Source organism: Spermophilus citellus, assembly GCF_964194105.1.
Source record: "Spermophilus citellus genome assembly, chromosome: 6".
In the NCBI taxonomy this organism is placed as follows: Eukaryota; Metazoa; Chordata; class Mammalia; order Rodentia; family Sciuridae; genus Spermophilus; species Spermophilus citellus.
Genome location: NC_138187.1, coordinates 34,176,375 through 34,197,436, shown reverse-complemented (window position 1 = coordinate 34,197,436; position 21,062 = coordinate 34,176,375). Strand labels below are relative to the sequence as shown.

The following is a 21,062-nucleotide window of genomic DNA, read 5'->3' as shown; positions in this document are numbered from 1 at the left end:
GCCAGTCGAGCGCGCTACCGCTTGAGCCACATCCCCAGCCCCGACACTTGAAATCTTATTACCTTTTCTTTGTGTTCCCTTTGACACCTCAGGAATGTCTAATGATACCAGGCTTCCTATCCAGTTCAGTTTAGCTTTTTGTTAATTCTGTGTGCTATTGTGTATGGAAACTAAAGCTCTTGTTAAAATGTCTTGTTGCTTCAGTGGCATTTAAAGAAATGAGTAACCAGGGAGGAGATATATATATATATATATATATATATATATATATATATATATATATATGTCTCACAAGGCCACACCTCATCTGGTCTTTCAACATAGTTCAGATTAATAGGACTGCCAGTTCTCCACCAGATTTTACAAGCCTGACAATAAATTTAGCTGATCCAAACCTGTTGACACACTGCCAAATTGATTTTGTGTCTTCTGGAAAATTCTCCTCCAAAGACTCCAGTCTTTAAAAATCTTTATTTGCCTGAAAGATTGCCTAAAGATTTTTCCATTTTGCTGTTTTTAAAGGGATCACTTGAAAAACAATGATAATTCAAGCAGCATGTTTTCTTCAGTGCTCAAAGATAGCATCCAATGTTCACTGAAAGAAAAAAAAATAGCTTACATAAAAAGGGAAATGAGTATTTTAATGTCAACCATAACTGTGCTGAAATGTAACGCTGGAAAAATAAGGGAAACTAAAGATTTGTGAATTTTTTGAAAAAATATTATTTTAATAATAAAGGTAGCCCAAAAGGTAAAAACCCCAAAATATCTACTTAATATATTTCCCTGAAATGTAATGGATAGTAAATATAGACAATTATACAATAGACATTAAAATAACATTAAATGACAATACTAGAAACATTCTTTATGATTTATAATCTTCCTCTTTGAAGTACAGGTACATAAATATTTAAAAGAATGATTTTGAATATGAATCCATTTGGGGACAAAGGATTTCAACATGAAATAAACTCATTTTTTACATGCTTACTTTCTACTGTGGCTTACTTATAGGTTATTTCATCAAGGAAATTTTTTTTCCACCCTTACCAAATCCTCAGACTTTCTCATCGGGTGGGCAGACGTATTATGACAAGAAATATTTTGTCAGAAACTAGAAGGAAGGAATAGCAAATTTTCAACAGAAACTTAGATTTCTAATTAGCAATGTTAAAACTATACAAAAAGCCTCAGGACACTAGAAGTTTTGGACGCTTAAGTATTTTTACTTTTCACATCAGGTGGTTCAATTAAAATTAAACTTATTACAAGATTAAACTCTATATAATTAGACATTGAACAAGAATGGCCGGAACTCCAATCCATAGGGAGAATAGACAACCAGTTAGACTCCCAAAGGACCCTTTCGCTTTTTGAAATTGTGATCAAACATAGGTAACATAAAATTTACCACTGTCACCGTTTTTTAAGAGGCATAAAGTACATTCATTTTGTCCTGCGGCCATCGCCACCGCTCACCTCCTCCCTTTGTTTTTATTCTTAGGCTCACCCATAGGGGGCAGCCGGAGACAACACACCAGCATCGCTCCCCTACGCCCTTTCGCCCACGCATGCGCGCCTCACCTGCTGGAAGGGGCGGGGGCGTGGCTGGGTGTGGCCTGTGGGCCGCGCAGGCGCGGGGCGGGCTTTGTGACGTCAGGCCGCGCGGCCGGGCCGGGACCAGGCGGCGGCTCGCGGAGGCGCTTCCCTAGCGTGACGCGCGGACTCGGCTGCCCAGTGGCCCGCCCGCCCGCCGGCCTCACCGCCGCCTCCCTCGCTCCCTGAGCGCGCCGTGCGCAGGCCAGCGGCCGGGGCGAAGGCCCGGGACGGCGGGCGGGCGGGCAGTGGGAGCGCCGGTCTCTATATGGCGGCGGCTCTGTCGGGCCTGGCTGTCCGCCTCTCGCGCTCGGCCGCCGCCCGCTCCTATGGGGTCTTCTGCAAGGGGCTGACCCGCACACTGCTTATCTTCTTCGACCTGGCCTGGCGGCTGCGTATCAACTTCCCCTACCTCTACATCGTGGCTTCCATGATGCTTAACGTGCGCCTGCAGGTGGGTGAGCCGCGCCCGCCGGGTCTCCCGGGCCCGGCCCTCCCCGAAAGGCCCAGAGGGATGCAGATACCCATGGTAGCCACTATCGGTTGGAGCCTGTGTGTGTGCCAAGCACCGTGCATTTTCTCATGCAACCCCATTCGAGAAAAAAACCCACTGAGGTTGTTATCCGCCTTTTGCAAATAAGGCTCAGGTTGCAGGTACCACACCTGGGGGTGGGGTCGGAGGAGGTAGCACCGGCCCGAAAGGTCCCGAAAAGGACGTTTTGCCCTGAAGATGACAAATTGTTGGGTTCTGGTGGTATATTTATGGGTAAATTTTCTGGTTCCCAAACTTTGGGAGGTTTTTTAATATTATCTTCATAGCTTAAGATAGATTGCAAGATAATGATGTTTTGATCACGTATCTAATTCATTCTAGCCTAGGGATTGGGGTGGGGGTTGAATTGAGGTGGGGATAAAGTTGAGAGAATGAAGTGGAGGAGGTAGAGACGTAAAAGGTTTCAAGAGGGCCGAAACAATTCAGATGTGAAATAAAAGGGCGCTCACCGGCCACTTTCGCTGTACATGACTGACATTTCTACAACTCTTGAATTAGCAGATGCCTTTTTTCTAGCAGAAGAGGAAGGTGTCAATTTGGGAATCCTTCCTCAAAGAAAAATGGCTAGATATTGAGCTACTTTTGAATTTCTTTTTTCACACCTCGGAGTGTCCCAGGCTTTGGGGAGCTAACTGTCCAACAGTACTTAGCACTGATATGCAAAATGAGTTAGTTTGAGCAGTAGTACCAGGTTTTTCTCTGGTTTGGTCGTATCAGTGTAATTGGTGTATCTTCAGGTTTTTGGTCCCTGGCACAGGTGATGATAGACTACATGAAGCCTAAAGCCAACTATTGATCAAAATTGTATTAAGGGTTAGCATGGTGGTTCATGCCTGTAATCCCAGTGACTTGTGCTGAGACAGGAGGATTGAAAGTTCCAGACTAGCCTTGGCACATCACAGGACCCTGTGGAGATCCTGTCTCAAAATTAAAAGGGATGGGAATGTGGCTCAGGGGCTAAGCAACCCTGGGTTAAATCCCTGGTACCAAAAAAAAAAAAAAAAAAAAAAAAAAAAAAAGTGAGTGGAAGTGAACATGTCTTTATTTTAAGGTCCCATTGACATACTTTTATGTAAGAAAAGACTTTTGGCATCCATAAGCAGTACCAGGCTGAAGGAGTAGAAACCCAAATATCTTTGCAGCAGGTGGTATAAATGAATAAAGGGTGCTGAGTTTGGGGATTAAGGTAAACCAGAAAGCCTGTGCTCTAGCCAGTTACCACCCTGTGGAAACACGGGCCCAGTATTGGCCAGATCTAGTGATCTTAGAGAAAAGAGATGTCCTGATTTTTAGGTATCAGGTTAACTTGGATTTTTTTTTTTGAAAGTGGACAAAGAGAAAAGTATATGCAGGCTATATCTGACCCCCAAGCTCCCACTTAGGAACCTTATGTCTAGAGTTACATATGATTTGTAGTCATTTATAAAGTCACAAGAAGGACTGTAAGAACACGTACATAATACTGGTATGTTGAAGATTACCATGTTTTGTATCATTTAAAGAACTTTCTTAAATATCCACTTCTCTTATTTATGATCACCTTTCTAATCTAAACTAATCACCTGTCTGAACTATTTCAGTATCCTTTATCTGTTCTCCACTGGGCAATTCAGTTTTTTGGGTACCAGGGATTGAACGTGGGGGCATTTGACCCCTGAGCCACATCTCCAGCTCTATTTTGTATTTTGTTTAGAGACAAGGTCTCTGAGTTGCTTAGTGCCTCACTTTTTGTTGAGCTGGCTTTGAACTCTAGATCCTCCTGCCTCACCCTCTGGAGCAGCGGGGATTACAGGTGTGCACCACAGTACCCAGCTCAAAAGTTTTTTGTTTTGGCTTTTTGCTGTGCTAGGGATTGAACCCAGGGCTGGGGTTCTATCACTGACCCACACCCCCAGCCCAAGAGAAGTCTTTGAAACACTAAGTCGGGTCTGGCCATCCTTAAAACAGCTCCCCTGGAGCCATTCACATTTCTTACCCTGCAGATCTGGCTTCCACATATTTGTTGCCTGTCACGTAACTTATACCATGCTTACTGTGCTTGCCCGGGGCTGCCTAAGCTTGCATAGATCCCCTTCCTGCCTCTGCGCATTCACCCAAGTTCTTTCAACCTGAATGCTGGTCTTACACTTTAATTCTTTAGCTCTCCTTTCAGAGAGGACTTTGGAAATCACCATATCGCCATCATCTTGCATCTGCTGTCTTTATTGCAGATGTGCTGAAGGCTCATTTTTTGTATAGGTAATAAACAGTAAAGGACTTCATATCACTGAGACGCTTGTGGTTTCCAAATAGTATGTTTGTTTGTAGGACAGTGAGATCATCTCTGGAAAGGTTATTCAAATACAAATTTCATAACAAGAACTCTGCACTGTAATAATTGAGGGCAAGTGCATTTTGGAGGAGGGAAATTGGATCTATAATAAGAGTGGTGTGGGCAGTCAGTGAGTGCAGATACACCAATCCCAGAAAGCCCGAATGGGTGACTTGGTGAGCTTGACATCAGTGGTAGATAGTCCAGGCACAGTAGAGCTGCGAATATGGGGAGCTGAATGGTGGGCTCTTAATTCAGGGACATGTGCGTACAGAGGGAGGGTGGTATGGAGATGATGACCAGGTACCTTGGAGAAGGGATTTCTCAGAACTGCACAGAATTTTAGACTTGAATCCTGGGTTTGATCAGGTGCAACAAGCATCTGTCTCACAACCTGTGGGTGAGATAATGGTATGTTTTACAACTGTAATACTTAATGGCTACTGTAAGCTCCCCTGCAGGTTTTAGAGTTTATGTTAATTTGTGAACAATCACTAACTTAACTGGTTTAGGGGTTTAATTATTCTGGCCTCTAGTAAAGGGAACAAGAAATGGAATATGGCACCAGGAAATAGAATCCAAGTAAGGGGGACAGCCCCAGCTCATGCCCTTTTTTTCTCAAGCATGTTGTACCCATCCCCTTCGATTAGGGGTGTTAGAACCTATTTAGGAAGCATAAGTCTTAAAGGATTTCATTTTCTACATGTTTACTTAGGACCCTCAAATCTCTTGATTGTAGAGTAGTGAGTCATTTTAAGGGGATTTACTACCTCTTCAGTATGAAAGATGATTGAATGAGAAAAGAGATGCAAAAGGGCTTTGTAGACTGAGAGTGTTATGATGTAAAAGTGATATTTCTAAGCAAATCTTAATCCCTGGAGTTAGTAGCATCCTACTTATTTATACAGAAGCTGAGGTACAAGGCAGTCACAAAGGGAGAATCTGTACTAAATAATAAATGTAGTAACAAAACAAGAAATGGCATCAGGAACCTGTGGTAATTTACAAATCATGCCCAAACTTTTCAGTTATATGACCTGTGAGAAGATCAAGTATGTTAATCCCAGGTCACTCAGATTCTTATAAACATCAGGAGAGAAGGCCTGAAAAAGAACAGAGAAAGGAAGATATTGTGAAGGTTGATGGTTATGGTCAAACCAAGCAGTGCCCTTGTTTCACTAACAGACTTTTGCTGAACTGCTCAATGCTGACCCAGCCTGTGAACCTTCCTGTGGCTGCTGCCTGTCTTCTGGTTCTTCCTAGCCTCCCTCTCTCAATGTCTCTGAATGACTCTCTAAATCCATAGCTCCATAGGTTTTACTTATTACTTGGAAATCTTTATTCTTTTGCATCCCAAGGAAGGTAGGGAGCTGGTTGGCATTTTAAATAGGGCAGACAGTGGGCCCCATTGAGAAGGTGACATTTTGAGCGAAATCTTGGAGGAGGTGAAAGCTTCAGCCATGGAGATATCTAGGTTGAAGGAGTGTCATGTTGAGGGAACAGCTACAACCAAGGCCCCACACCTGGGACAAACCTGGTGTGTTCCAGAAATGGCAGGAGGCTGATGGGGCTGGAGCAGTCGTAAGAAGATTCAAACTGAGAGGATTTGAGGCAGCTGCTGTGGTTTGTAGGCATTGAAGGACTTAAGACTTTGACTGAAATGATCTTATGTCTGAAAATTTTTGTTTAATTTTATGTGGTACTGGGGATTTAACTTAGGGGCACTCTATCACTATACCTCCAGCCATTTTTTATTTTTATTTTGAGGCAGGGTCTTGCTAAATTGCTCAGGTTGTCCTTGAACTTGTGATCTTCCTGCCTCAGCCTTTCATGTGTCACTGGGATTATAGGCATGGGCCACCACACCTGGTTGAACTATTTAAAAAAGTAGTAAAAATCCTGAGACGCCATTCCCAGGGTTAATTGCTGCTTGAAATGAGTTTTACAGTGTTACTTGATTTACATCAGACCCCTCAAAGAAAATTGGGTGAAATTACAGACTATTAAGAAAACTTTATAAGCTTTGCAAAAGCTTAATATATCAGGTCAAAAGAGTGAACTCAAGCTCAAGAGTTCTGACTTCAAAATAATGAACCAATTGTGTACTTGAGATGTTAAATACCAAAAGTATAGGAAACAAATACTGTGGAATTTTTTCTGACTTTCAAGTGAATGCTTTAATCATAGTTTTTCATAAATTTTTTATTTTGAAAAATGTAAATCTATGGGGCTGGGGATGTGGCTCAAGCGATAGCGCGCTCGCCTGGCATGCATGCGACCTGGGTTCGATCCTCAGCACCACATACAAAGAAAGATGTTGTGTCCACTGAAAACTAAAAAATAAATATTAAAAAATTCTCTCTCTCTCTCTCTTTAAAAAATATTTCTTAAAAAAATGTAAATCTATATAAAACTAGACTAGGATAGCAAACACCTATATCCTCAACTCATTTCTAGAATCCTACACTTAATTATATAATGGTTCAAGCAGATATTAAGGTATATGAATTCAGTCTCTATTTACTAATGTTAAAAAGATAACTGCCATATATACAGTGAGGTGGGGGGAAGCTTAAAAACAATTTATTGCTGAAGGTGTTGTTCAGTGATAGAGTATGTGCTTAGAATGTGCAAGGCCCTGGATTCAATCCCCATCACATGAAAACAAACAGTGAACCCTGATCTATTACCCATTTGAAAATTCTCATTAATAAGCCTGTCATTGCCTGGGAAGGCACTGCAAGCCCAGGGGAGAATCTGAGCCTTACTTCTCAGATGACTTGTGGAGAAGGGCCATTGTCTTCACCTCCTGATAGCTTTGTAGGATATGATAAAAATGAATTACTTCTACATGCATCAGACAAAGCTGGAGGAGCTGGGGTGTAGCTCAGTGGTAAAGTGGGTGCTTAACACGTGTGAAGCCCTGGGTTGGATCCTCAGCACCCAGATAGTGAAAGAGACCACTCACAGAATGGGAGAAAGTATTTACTAATCACATATTTGAGAAAGGATTGATAGCCTGAATATATAAAGAACTCGTATAACTTGAAAAACAAACCCAGTCCAAAAATTGACAAAGGACTTGACTAGAGATTTCTCTGAAAAGAAGATATACAGATGGCCAATAAGTCCATGAAAAAATGTTCAACTCTAAGGGAAATAAGTCAACCACAATGAGGTAACACTTTGCACCTGTTAGGATGGCTGTTGTTTTTAAAAAGATATGGGAGAAGTGCCATGCACAGTGACTTGGGAGGCTGAGACAGGAGGATCACAAGGTCAAAGCCAGCCTCACCAACTTAGTGAGGCCTTAAGCAACTTAGACCTTGTCTCAAAAAAATAAAGAGAGTTGGGGATGTGACTCAGTGGTTAAGTGCCCCTAGGTTCAGTTCCTGGTTCAAAAAAAAAAAAAAAAAAAAAGAAAAACACATGTTGGCAAGGATGTAGAGAAATTGGATCTCTTGTGTGTCACAGGTGGGAATATAAAATGGTGCAGCTGCCATGAAAAGCAGTTTGGTGGTTCTTCAGAAAGTTAAACATAGAATTTTACCATATGACCCAGGAATTCTCGTTATATACAAAAGAGATGAAAGCAGACTCAAATACTTGTGCTTCCAAATTCATATTCATAGCAACATTATTCACAATAGCTAAGCAGTAGAAATAATTGAAGTATCCATTGACAGGTGAATAGATAGACAAACAAAATGTGGTCTGTTTGAAGTGGAATGTTATTCAGACAGCAGAATATTAGGCAGTTTTAAAAAGGAAGGAAATTCTGATACATGCTATTTCGTGGATGAACTTTGAGGGCATTATACTAAGTGAGATAAACTGGTCACTAAAGGACAAATACTGTATGAATTCCACTTAACATGAAGTCCCTGAAGCAGTCAGATTATAGACACAGAAAATAGGATGGTAGGGAGCTCATGTTTAATTGGTACAGAGCTTTAGTTTTGAGGAGATAAAGTTCTAGAGGTGAGTGGTGGTGATGGATGCATAAGGTGAATATTTTAATGCTACTGAACTTTACATTTAGAGATGGTTAAGATACTAAATTTTATGTTGTGTGTATTTTACTGCAGTTTTTTTTTTAAAGAGAGAGTGAGAGAGAGAGAGAGAGAGAGAGAGAGAGAGAGAGAATTTTTAATATTTATTTATTTATTTTTAGTTCTCGGCGGACACAACATCTTTGTTGGTATGTGGTGCTGAGGATCGAACCCGGGCCGCACGCATGCCAGGCGAGCGCGCTACCGCTGAGCCACATTCCCAGCCCTTTACTGCAGTTTTTAAGAGAGTAATTAACAGAACTATCCTTGTATGTTGTGGTAATGTTAAGTTGCCATTAAATTTCCCAAATGCCTGTTCTTAATTTCTGTTCTTGTCTGCTCATGATGATAATCTGGAGGCATACAGATCCTTGAGTGAAAGTGGCAAGAAAGCCATTGGGATTGACCAAGAAAAGAGAATAGGAGGAGCCCCCAAAGTAACAGGCACAGAAGGTGGGGAGGACAGTCTTGTGTTCCTTTGTAAGAACTTTGGGTGGTACTCTAAGTATGGCAGGAAAGAAGTTTTTAAGCTGAGGTGTATGACATAATTTGACTTGCTGCTTTTGTGTTTTGCAGTATTAGGAATTCAACCCAGGTCTCCCATTGCTAGGCAAGCACTCTGCCACTTTACTACCTCCCCAGCCTTATTATTTTATTCTATTTTCTTTGTTTATTTTTTGTGGTATATTTTATTATATACCAGGGGTGCTCTATCACAGAGTTAATAGCTCCAGCCCTTTTTATTCTTCATTTTGAGATAGGGTCTCACTAAGTTTCTGTGGCTGGCCTCAAATGTGCAGTCCTGCCTCAGCCTCCTAAGTCACTGGGATTACAGTAGGCATGGGTCACTGTGCTTGGCAACGTTTGTAGTTGTTGTTGGCAGCTTGTGCTCCATGGAAGCTGTTCAGTAGTGTTGCCCTCACCATGTCAGGGGCTCCCTTGGGTGGGCTGTACTTGCTCTTCAACCTCCACCAGCCTGGGCCAGGCCTTTGCCATTCCACTCCATTCCATTGCACTTGCCCATATTGAGGTCACTTTCATGTTGCCATATGCAGCAGTCTTTTTTTAAAAAAATGTCTCAATTTTACTGAACCTCTCAGCAGCTTTCTGTCTTTCATTCTATTCTGCTTCAGTATCTTGATACTGGTAACAATAGCTGCTGGCTAATTGGATGCCCATGGGATGCTGGTCAGAGAAGATGTTGGGTGCTTTCTCACAATGAATCCTCACAGCATCCTGGAAATCTCAATTTCCCTGAGCATGGTGAATAGCCTGGTCTCTTGAGTTGTACCCGAGTCCATTCCACTTCAGCGCACCTTTGAGCATCCAGGTGATCAGGAAATAGGGAGGTGGTCGTAGAGTTGGCACAGCTGGTTTTGGAAGGTTAGGTGAGATTGAACAGTAGCAGGAACTCTGAGGTGTGTTCTCTTTGGTTATGAGTCTGCTTAATTTAGAAATGATGGAGTCATTTTTGCTTCTCATCTTCTAAGCTATGTAGACATTTGGGGAATTTGTTTTAGCCACCTCCAGCCTGATCATCTTAGTCACAGGCACAGTGATACTGCAGTAAACATACCAACACTCACACCTACAGGCAGGGTGAAGCCAGTTTGTCTTTGAGTGTGTTGCGAGCCATCAGCACCTAGGATCCTACTTGAGTCCCATTAGCACTCTGCTCATTTTATCAGTGACTTCCCGTGTCCCCTTTAGGAGTAGTCTTGCCAACTTGCTTTTAGAAACATTGGGGCCAGGATATTTTTAGTTTACAAAGCAGTGTAGTCCAGTGTCAGATGCTGCAGGCCATGAATAGCCAGGGTTAGGGCAGGTAAGGGGACAGGCATCCAAGAGGGCAGCAGCTGCTTAATTGGGTCAGGCCTGTTGTCATCCAGCAGGCTGGCTGCCTCCAACAGGGGCAGGGATTTGTGTAGAAGAGGGTTTCTTGAGGCTTGTGGACCTACCTGGACAGTCTCTTTTCCCTGAGCACATTGCCCCTCTCAGCTCTTATCTTTGATGGAGAGCAAGGGGATAGAAGTTCAGGAATTTATTCCCAGTACTGCACTTTATTTTTCCCCTTGAACTTCAAAGTAGACTCCTTCCCTCACTGTGGTGTTTTGATAGACAAGTTTGTTTGCCATGATTTATGCTGTTATTTGGTAGACTTGGATGGAGGGTGGAGGATGATGAGGCCTGGAATCAAGGAGGGTATTATAGATACACTATGAATGTATAGATACATTTGTGAATTGCTTTGCAGTTTATTCTCACTATACTAGATATACTATGTCTAGATATACTATATCACTATACTATATCTAGTATAGTGAGAATAAACTGCAAAGCAATTCACAAATGGCTATTAAATATATCTAGAAGTCATTTGGAAGTTATTTTTGGCTCTCAAAATGTAAGTACTATATTTAACAGTCTAATATCAGGAGGGTTCAGTTTAAGGCTTTGAACCAAAATGTTATCAATGACCTGTTGAAGTATTTTTGGTAAGAGAATTTAATACTAGCTTATTACTGAATTTACTAAAGAATTAGAAGAACTTCAGGGAATGGTTTATTCTGTCATGATTAAATACATGATTACTCTATCATTAAATACATGATTATTTTAATTGCCTCACTTAAAATATTTTAACACAATTCTGGAAATATTTCATCTTTCTGAATAGTATTAAGTCCTTGTAAAAGGATATAATAAAAGTGGTTAGGAACTAATTTTCCTGAGAGTTGTCCCATATTGAATAACCTGTTTTTTTCTTAATTAAAAATACTTTTAAGGGGCTGGGGATGTGTCTCAAGCGGTAGCGCGCTCGCCTGGCATGCGTGCGGCCTGGGTTCGATCCTCAGCACCACATACAAAGAAAGATGTTGTGTGCGCGGAAAACTAAAAAATAAATATTAAAAAACAAATAAAAATTAAAAAAACTTTTAAATTATTATTAAAATGTACTTAGGGCTGGTTGCAGTGGCACATGTCTGTAGTTCCAGCTACTTGGAAGGCTAAGGCAGGAGGATCCCAAGTTTGAGGCCAGACTGGGCAACTTAGACCCTGTCTCAAAAATAAAGCGCTGAGAGTGTAGCTCAGTGGTAGAGTGCCCCTAGATTCAAGCCCCAGTACCACAAAGAGAAAAAGGTGGGGGGATATATATATATATAAATGGCCTTTTTGTTGTGGCTTCTTTCCAGTTTGTCCACCACAATGCAGCCAGGGTGATTCACCTAAAAATGTAAAACTAGCCATCATTTCCTTGCTAAAAATTCTTCACTGCTGCTCCATGAAGACCCAGCTCATTGTGACAGTGGTCAGTGCCTTTCTAACTCTGGGCTGTTTAGCTCCGTGGCTCCATTCCTCAGCTCTGCTTGTTTTCTGTTTAAGCCTCCAATAATGCACTAGTGTTCTCTCTCTCTCTCTCTCTCTCTCTCTCTCTCTCTCTCTCTTACAGGATTTAACTCAGGGGTGCCCTTCCACTGAGATACATCTCTAGCCCTTTTTATTTGTTTTGACACAGGGTGTCTCTAAATTGCTAAGGCTGGCCTTGAACTTGTGATTCTCCTGCCTCAGCTTCCTGCTGGGTTTACAGGTATGAACTACTACACCTGGCTCTAAAGTTATTTTCTTTTTAGTATACTCAAATTAAAAAGGGAGGGAGGGAGGAAGGAAGAAAATTTACACAGTTACACATTTATCTAGGGTGGTTTTTTTTTTTTTTTTTTTTTTTTGGTACCAGGAATTAAACCCACGGATGCTTAACAACTGAGCAGCATCCCCAGCCCTTTTTATGTCTTATTTTGAGACAAGGTCTCACTGAGTTGCTCAGGACTTTGCCAAGTTGCTGAGGCTGGCTTTGAACTTGTGATCCTCCTGCCTCAGCATCCAGAGTCACTGGGATTATATGCGTGTGCCACCATGCCCGGCTCATACAGCTTTAAGAGTCTACTGGTTCCAGCTGGGCATAGTGGTGCACACCTATAATCCCAGCAATTCAGGAAGCTGTGGCAAGAGGATCACAAGTTTGAGGCCAGCCTCAAAATTAGTGAGACCCTAAGCAACTTAGACCCTAAGATGTCAAAAAATAAAAAGGGTTGAGGGAGTGGCTCAGTGATAAGTGCCTCTGGGATAAATCCCCAGTAGCGGGTAGGAATGGTGGAGTCTCCTGGTTCCCTAGATTGCTTCAGAGAAAAAAGCAAAAGATTGGTTCAAAGAAATCACCCTGTGTGTAGCCACCACTTTCAGCTGGGGCTGGTTCTCTTCACTGCTTGCTTCACTACTGCTAAATTACTTGCTTGTGTTGCTTCTTGGTTTTTCATTTTTTAGGCTTTGTGTTTGTCTTCTCGATGTGGAAGACAAGGTGTTCTCACTTATGGCCCTTCCTGTTGGTAGAGTTATTACATTTCAACAAGATTGCTATTTCATAGGCTAGCTTAGAAATACTATATCTATTTTCATATTAATAATCTGGTTTTATTTATTTTTTAATAAAAACAGCATGTGGGCTGGGGATGTGGCTCAAGCGGTAGCGTGCTCGCCTGGCATGCGTGTGGCCCGGGTTCGATCCTCAGCACCACATACAAACAAAGATGTTGTGTCCGCCAAGAACTGAAAAATAAATATCAAAAAAAAATTAAAAAAAAATAAAAACAGCATGTGTCCAAGATTTTATTTAGCTTATCAATATTATATATATTAGGGAACTAGTAAGATGTTACAATCAGATTAAAGGAGAATTCAGATAACATGCATGCAATCTAGAATGTTAATCTGGAGCTGGACGATGGCATGTGCCTGTAGTCCAGCTGCATGGGAGACAGGCAGAAGAATCACTGGAGTCCAGTAGTTCCAGGCCAGTCTGGGCAACATAGCAAGACCCTGTCTCCTGAAAAGAAAAAAAATGCTAATGTGAATTTACAAATAGATAAGATATAAAACTGGTCAATATTGACAGGCACTAATTGTATTATACAAGGCACAATTTTCATTCCTTTGGACAGGAATTTACTAGCCTTACTCTTAAGAGTTTTTGATAATTTACAGAGTTGTAAAGCCAATCAAAGACACGGAAAGCTACAGTTCCCTATAAAATTAGAGAACCTAGAAGGATACACTGGAGAGCACAGCGAGTAATCTTGCTTTTTGTTCCATTTAGAGCCTTTCATGATTCTTCTTGACATCTTCCCCATTTGGAGTGTAATAATGACAAAGACAGATGATTCTTGATCACAGAACAGTCTGGCCTCGTTAGGTTTGTAGGTGCAACAAGAGTTTTGATTGGCCATTAGCCACCTTAAGTGTACTCTCACTGTATATTGAACTCCTACTATGGTACAGGTCACGTGCAGAGGTTTTCATGAGGAATCTCAGATGGAGCTTTAAAGCCTCTTTTTTTTTTTTTTTTTTGCAAATCTGAAGTTGGTAAACTAAACCCAAGAAACTGCCGTATATTTACCTGCAGTACCTGTAAGTCTGGGTAAATTCTTTTCTTTTTTTTAAATTTAGACTTTTTTTTTAATATTTATTTTTTAGTTGTAGTTGGACACAATACTTTATTTCACTTATTTATTTTTTTAATGTGGTGCTGAGGATTGAACCCAGGGTCTCATGCGTGCGAGGTAGGTGCTCTACCGCTGAGCCACAACCCCAGCCCCATAAATTCTTTTCTTAATGAGGCTGTATGTTTGCTGAGGTTCCTGGCCTGCCAGGAAGTGATCTTAAAACCACCTGAAAACTGGGGTCTTACTGGAGAGGACTTCAGGTTGATTTTTGGGGTAAGCACTTATAGATGTTGGATCTGTAAATAATATCAACCTTCTTTTTCTAAGAGTGACTTATCACACCAAGAAGCTCAAATAGGATACTTCCATTAAGGCCTTGGTTGTATAATTGAGTCATACAGTAAATCCTGGCTAAAGACAGATTTTTATTGAATCTATATAAACATTTTCTCATACTCTTTGGCATGAAAGTACAAAGCCTCAGAATTTTGTGCCTTTTTTTTTTTTTAAATATCATACTGGGAATTGAACTGAACTCAGGGCATTCTGCATGCATTCAGGCAGACTCTCCCCCTGACCTATACACCAAGCCTGCTTTTCTTATTTTTATATGTTTGTAGGAAATAATGTATTTGTAATGTGCTGGGTTATTGTTTAATCTCTATTAGGTGGTCTGTCATTCTGTCTTTTTGTCCTAATGCAGGAATTGTTGGTACTCTATAGTTTGTTAGAGAGATCTTATGTTAGGAAATGTTTGATGTGTGCAGACACTATTAAGACTCTCTAGCTTCATTTAGAATTTTAACGTGATTGTCTTTTCCAGGTCCATATTGAGATCCACTGAAGGCCCTCCCCTGATTGACAAAGGTGTTACCCCAGGCTCACTGCATCAAAGAATACAAAACATGAGGGACGGAGGAGGGACCCTTGGCACCTGCCTGATAGAAGCAAAGGGGGAGGGAGGAGATGACTGGTACAAACAATTATGTAGCCTTAAGAAAAGAACACAGAAGGAGAGCCCTTGCCCAGCAGATATACCTTTCTGGATGGATAAGTCTGCAGTTGATGTAAATGGAAATTCACAGAATGAGTTGTTATCATTGGAAATGAAAAGCGATCTGAGTGACACTGATCTCTTGCTTCACAATGGCAACAAAGAGCTTCCATATTTGAAGAAATCAATGGGAAGAAATTTAGCTCCCGTAGCTGCTCCAACCAAGGCCATGGGTCTGTCCTTTGCTCCTGCAGAAGAGCATCTTGCTGGGGTGTTCCTCGGTGTTGGGGACGCTCTGGGGAGGGACTGGCTAAGAAGCGGGCCCAGAGCCATGGACAGCCAGAGAGGACAGTGCCCCAAAGGAGAGCCCTGGGTGTCAGGACAGCCAGTCCATCCGAAACTGTGGGAAATGGTAGTTTTTAAGGGTGAACCACCAAGTGCTCTTCACGAGGGACTAGGCTCTGAGTCAGAACTGTCTCGCCTGCGTTCTGTGCTGCTTGCAACACTGCACTCCTGTCCTGAAGTACTTCTAGAGGACAAGACAAGATGTGTTTTCCTTGACCATTTAAAGCCCATGTTTTCAGAGCAAACAACAGAGTATAAGAAAATGCTTTCATGTGTAAAAAGTACCTCAAATGGTCTGGAGATCTCACTGGGGTTACTGGCTCTACAGCCTTTTCAATTAGCAAATCCCTTATGCCATAGTTAAGGTACAAGCAGAACAATAAAATAGTAGATTAATCTTAGAAGTTGTCCTAGAATGATTTCTTTCCCATTAAGTCTGGATGCAGACAGCTTAGCTGCACAGATCCTGCTTTGACCAGACAGAGGAAGTCAAGTTCACTCACCAAAAACTGATCAATGCAGAAGGAATTTTTAGCATGTTTTAAATTGTGCTTAAAAGACACTCAGAATTGGTAAAACCCTTTCAGGTGATTATTGATATATCCAGTTTAATATCAGATAAGCACATGGTGATTTAACATGAAATTCTTTATGTATCTCGAGATCTCTATCCATTTTAAAGGGCTATTGTCCCAGACATCATCTTGTCTCCTCAACTCGTCTCTGATCACCTCCTGGAAGTGAATATTTGTAAAGTCTACCTACTGTATTTTTATTAAACCTTGCTAAGCTCATGGCGAGCTGTTGCCATTTCTGCATCTCATAGAATAATTTTGGTCTGCAGCAAAATCTGACTTCTTTTCTCATACTCCTTCCACTTGAAATGCTGTTTAAATGGAGGCCCTATGGTGAAAGTTGCAATATTAAATTTAATCATCTCAAACTAGGAACCCTAGCAGTGTTACCTAAGTAAAAAGGAACTTGAGACTCTTTGCTCTGGCTCAGATGTAGAGAGGCAAATCAAGAACCTCCTTTACAAAAGTCCTAAGAGTTGATGTCTTTTAAGATTTTTCTGAAGTGACTCCTTTTGTTGTTCATTGATAATTTTATTAATAAAGCTCATTTAAAAGTGTAAGTTTTTAAGGACTCCCAAAGTGAGACTTAAAACAGCTATTTGGGGGAAACTGATTGCATATATCAATTTATATTGTGTGCTAAATTACTATGCCATGTGCTATTTTAGTGTTTGGGGAAAATGCAGAATAAAATCTGTTCTTTAGCATAATAAATGTCTTATTTTACGTGTGTACTCTCAGTTCTCCTTGTCTTTTTATTAATTCTATCATCATCTTAATACTTAAACATCTTTCAGCACCAGGCAAAGTAGGTTGCCAATGCAGAAGACTAAAAGCAGGGTTTTGAAAACCAAAATGTAAGACTAGATTGTAATGCCACTTTCAACTTTCCTCCCACGTTGGGATAAAGCAGTGCATTGTAATGCTTTGGGGTGATGCAGATGGTGTCCTTTTAAAGTAGCCATCTCCATCCCATCCAAATGCCACACCATCTCGACTGAGCAGTTAAAGACCTTGTGGATGCATAGTCCCTTTTGGTGTCACTGATGGATTTACAGGGACTATTTTCTTGTGCAGCCTTCCTTATACTGGTTGTTGGTGTGTTTTGTTTTGTTTTAAAGCTCACTCCTTTGGGATGGAACTTTCCATGACTCATTTGTTTTGTAAATTGCAAGTACATTAATGTTCAACCAATTGCCAAGAAAAAGTACAGAATTCCCTTCTTAGCATCAAAAATTTGAAAATTTTCATATGGCTATTTTTAGAAGTGTGTTTTCTAATTGGTTTTTGGGAGAAGTTCACAATCACTTTTTTTTCTTTACATTGGAAATTTTTTTTTTTCTGTTCGTAGACTTAACTGTGACTTTTCCCTTTGGGATTGTGCTGGGTTTCTGTCTGAATATGCCCTCTCCTGTGGAAAGTTCTGGGGGAGGAGGTTCACAGTCCAGAAGAAACTGATGATAAATGTGCCATATAGTTTCATGACTACAAAAGAGGGTCTTCTAGGGGCTGGGTCTTCTAAGGGCTCAATGGTAGGGCACTTGCCTAGCATGTGTGAGGTACTGGGTTCAATTCTCAGCACTGTATATAAAGAGATGAATAAAATAAAGGTCCACCAACATCTTAAAAAAAGTGCCTTCAAAAATATTTTTATTTTTGTGAAAATTAATACGGAAGTGAGATGTTTTTTCAGGTAAATTAAGTATCCATGATTGAATTATAAAATGATTTGAAATAAAATGAGGCAATGAAAAACAAGCAGTTTTAACTGCAGTTCTTAAATTTGTATGCTCTGCTCCCTCCCCCAAATTCTGCTCTTAAGGGTTGAAAGCACAATCATTTTAAATTTAGAAACAATACATAGTACAAAATCTTGGACTTGGTTATTTGCATTTGGAAATGATTTCCTTTTTAAAAATAGCAATGACGAGGTCTTGAAGTCCTGAAGTTGCAAGCCTACAGAGAATAAAAAGTAAACTCTTAAATAGGTTGTTCTTATATGACTTGATTTAATCAACAGAATGCAAGACACATGGAATGTAGTGTAAATATCTTTATGTTCTAAAATCCATACAGACTATTTGCTATAATTTGACATGAAATGAAAAATATGCTATAAAATTCTATTTTTTTTCTTTTTTATACTGGGGATTGAACCTGGGCCCTTTGCCACTGAGCTGCATCTCCATCCATCTTTATTTTTTTTATTTTGGGACAGGGTCTTGCTAAGTTACTGAGGCTGGCCTGGAACTTGTGATCCTCCTGCCTGAGCCTCCCAAGTCACTGGGATTACAAGTATGTACCAACACAACCAGCAATTACCATGTAGAGAATTTTATTTCATGGTAATATTTAAGTTCTTTTTAAACTTTCCAAGCAGAATAAAAGTGGGGAGGGTTTCCCAAACTATGAGTGCAGAGTTGAACACTGCTTTTCTGTATTGGCAAGGTTGATGATTTTGAAACAGCCTGTCCTGGTGGCTATATATACAATGTGAAAATCTGACCCTAGAAGCAGAAGATCCAGTTCTTAATGAATTGAGTTTAATGGCTGCTTGCACTTGGCTCCTCTTCCAAAATGTTCTTTTTCCCAAATACTTTTTTTTAATCAAAGCTCAGTTGATCAGATAAAAAAAAGGTCATCTGTTTTCTTTCATTTTTAACTCAGCACACTATCGAGAGCTATATATTTGTATGATGCAAATTTTCAAAGGTGCTTGCAAAAAAGGCAAACTTCGTAGAATCAGCTTTTCTTTTTCCTGAATAAACTGTCTTGCGTTCTTGAGGTTCATCAATACTTTTTTTTTTAAGGGTGGATTTGGTTTTGTTGGGGTCAAACATGCAAGTTTTGCTTTGGTTGTGTTTTGAGTAGATGATAGTTATTTTGAAAAATTGTTTTAGAGCCTAGGGGTGTAGTTTAGTGGTACAGTGTGCCCAGCATGCACAAGGGCCTGGATTCCGTTCCCACCCTCCAAAAAAAATGTTTAGGTGCATAATGATATAAGGAATTTTTCTGGGTCTCACACAATATGGGCAGAATGGAATTCTCCAATTAACTGTTTACTGCTCTTAGTTTGTTGAATGCAGCGGATTTGACCTGTTTCCTTCCCCTGTCTGCCTTAGAGTTCTGATTTTGCTCTCAGAAATGAGGCCTGGGAGGTGTACAGTGTTTAGCACATGTTTAGCATGCATTTGGCCCTGGGTTCAATCCCTAGCACCAGGAAGGGGAAAAAAACAATCACCAAGCCGTGAGTAATTTGTTTGAATATTAGGACTAAATCTCTGTTTTCTAACTCTGAAAGCTGATCTTCAATTGTACGTAGGGTTACAAACACTCTTCTGCTGCTGCTTATTTCAGATAACAGAAAAAGCATCATGTAGATGCTCCTGTGAAGTTGCATAGCTACCTCTTCATCGGAATTCTCACATGCTTCAAAAAACCTAGAACTTTGTAGGGTATGTAAAGGGAGGGGTATCCTACCTAGGACATAGGTATGTGTCCAGAAAGCACTTTTCTTATAACCCCCACCAAGATTTGACAAGGACACCTGTTCAGGAAAACCTACTGCATGAGGAAGACCTGAGAAAAAGGGGAGTCAGCTTATTGTAAAAGCAGGTGCTTTGTTTTACAGGTGGGGAGAACAAACACACATCTGAATTTCATTCGAAATTGAGAATGCAATAAGGGAAATAAACACTTTTTCTACCCTTGCATTGTGGTGCCTTGGGGAGAATAAATTGAGGTAGATTTTGCATCCCCACATCCAGGAGAGTGACAGGCAAGGTTCGTGGTTAGAGTTCACATTTCCTACTTTTCTGTGTAAAAGCAAGGTTTGACAAATACATGTTTTAAAAGGTTCAAATGGGCAGGAAGTATAGCTCTGTGGTGGAGCACTTGCTTGGTATGCTCAGGGCTCTGGGTTTGATCCCCAGCACTGCAAAATAAAATATCCAAACATTGGGATGTTCAGTCCCTTTTCTCCTGTAGGAGGAACTCAATAACAAGAATACCTTAGCTTGTTTCATATAAATATTGTGGATTTGAGTTAAACATATTCTATGTTCTAGTGGGTACTATATATTCCAGCACTCCTCTTTATTCTTTCTACTTGTTGTACTGTTTCCAGAGAAGGGTCCTGGCACGTGGCACACACCTATAATCCCAGTGGCTCAGGAGGCTGAGGCAGAAGGATTGCAAGTTCAAAGCCAGCCTCGGCAACTTAGTGTGGGGCCCTAAGATCCCATCTCAAAATTAAAAAATACAAATAAAAAGGGCTGGTGGTGATGTAGCTCTGAGGTTAAACACCCCTGGGTCTAAGATTTGCATCATTTATGTGGTGGTGAATATTATGCCAATAATGACTTTTTCTGTATGGAGAATGAGTGAATGTGCCTTTTGACCATGAAAGTGGTAGAATACTGGGATTCAGCTTCTAGACCTGACCTTGATGTGTGACATTTGCCCTTCTCAGATTCATGACAGCTAATTTTGGTTTGTTGGGAATTTTAGTCAGCTTTTTCATAATTTCTTTGGGGGCTCATGCTTTCAGAGGTCTCAGTCCATAGACAGCCAAATCAATTGCTGTGTTGGAGGTGAAGCAGATCATCCGGGCAGAAGGGTGTGATGGAAGAGAGAGGCTCAGGACATGACAATCCAGAGGCACAGAGCTCTTTGCTCACCTGGGACGAAATATAAACCCAAAGGCACACCCCTGCAGACGACCTCCTGCCCAGTTAATTCCTGTAGTCCTCCTACCTCAGCCTCCTTCCTGGGTTGCTGGAATTATGTGGATAATTTTTTAAATTTCCATGGAAAATTCTCATTTCTCTTTGAAGGTGAGCAACCTAAGTCAGAAACAGTGGATGGGAGGCTACTGCGGGTCAGTGCATATTAAGTGAATCTCCCAGGTGATCTATGTAGGAAAATGAATAAGCAGAAAACATAACCCGGGTCTGTACATGCGAGGTTCACATTCGCCACAAGAGGGAGCCACGTGTTCACGAGGGAGTGTGACCGCTTTGGAAAGGCTTTTTTTTGCCCCCCCTCCAATTCTTATGCAAAAATAAATGTAAAAATGCTGGACTTGATCCACTTCAGCGTTGAGTGTAATGTATCAAACCTTAAAAAATCATAAC

The 21,062-nt window shown here is 40.9% G+C and overlaps 1 protein-coding gene across 4 annotated transcripts; it reads left to right on the top strand.

Annotated features, from left to right (window-relative positions):
* The first annotated feature begins 1,650 nt into the window (after positions 1 to 1,650).
* Positions 1,651 to 16,330, top strand: LOC308650723 (small integral membrane protein 10-like protein 3). 4 transcript variants are annotated; one of them, XM_081296982.1, is made up of 3 exons: positions 1,651 to 2,053; positions 12,033 to 12,104; positions 14,837 to 14,974. In XM_081296982.1, the coding sequence occupies exons 1-2, from the start codon at positions 1,868 to 1,870 to the stop codon at positions 12,069 to 12,071; spliced, it is 225 nt and encodes a 74-aa protein (XP_081153108.1). In that variant the 5' UTR covers positions 1,651 to 1,867; the 3' UTR covers positions 12,072 to 12,104; positions 14,837 to 14,974. The 4 variants fall into 4 exon arrangements, with proteins under 4 accessions (XP_081153108.1, XP_081153109.1, XP_081153106.1 ...); XM_081296983.1 differs by lacking the exon at positions 12,033 to 12,104 and having other exon boundaries at positions 1,654 to 2,053; positions 14,837 to 14,998; XM_081296980.1 differs by lacking the exon at positions 12,033 to 12,104 and having other exon boundaries at positions 1,919 to 2,053; positions 14,837 to 16,330.
* The last annotated feature ends 4,732 nt before the right edge of the window (positions 16,331 to 21,062 follow it).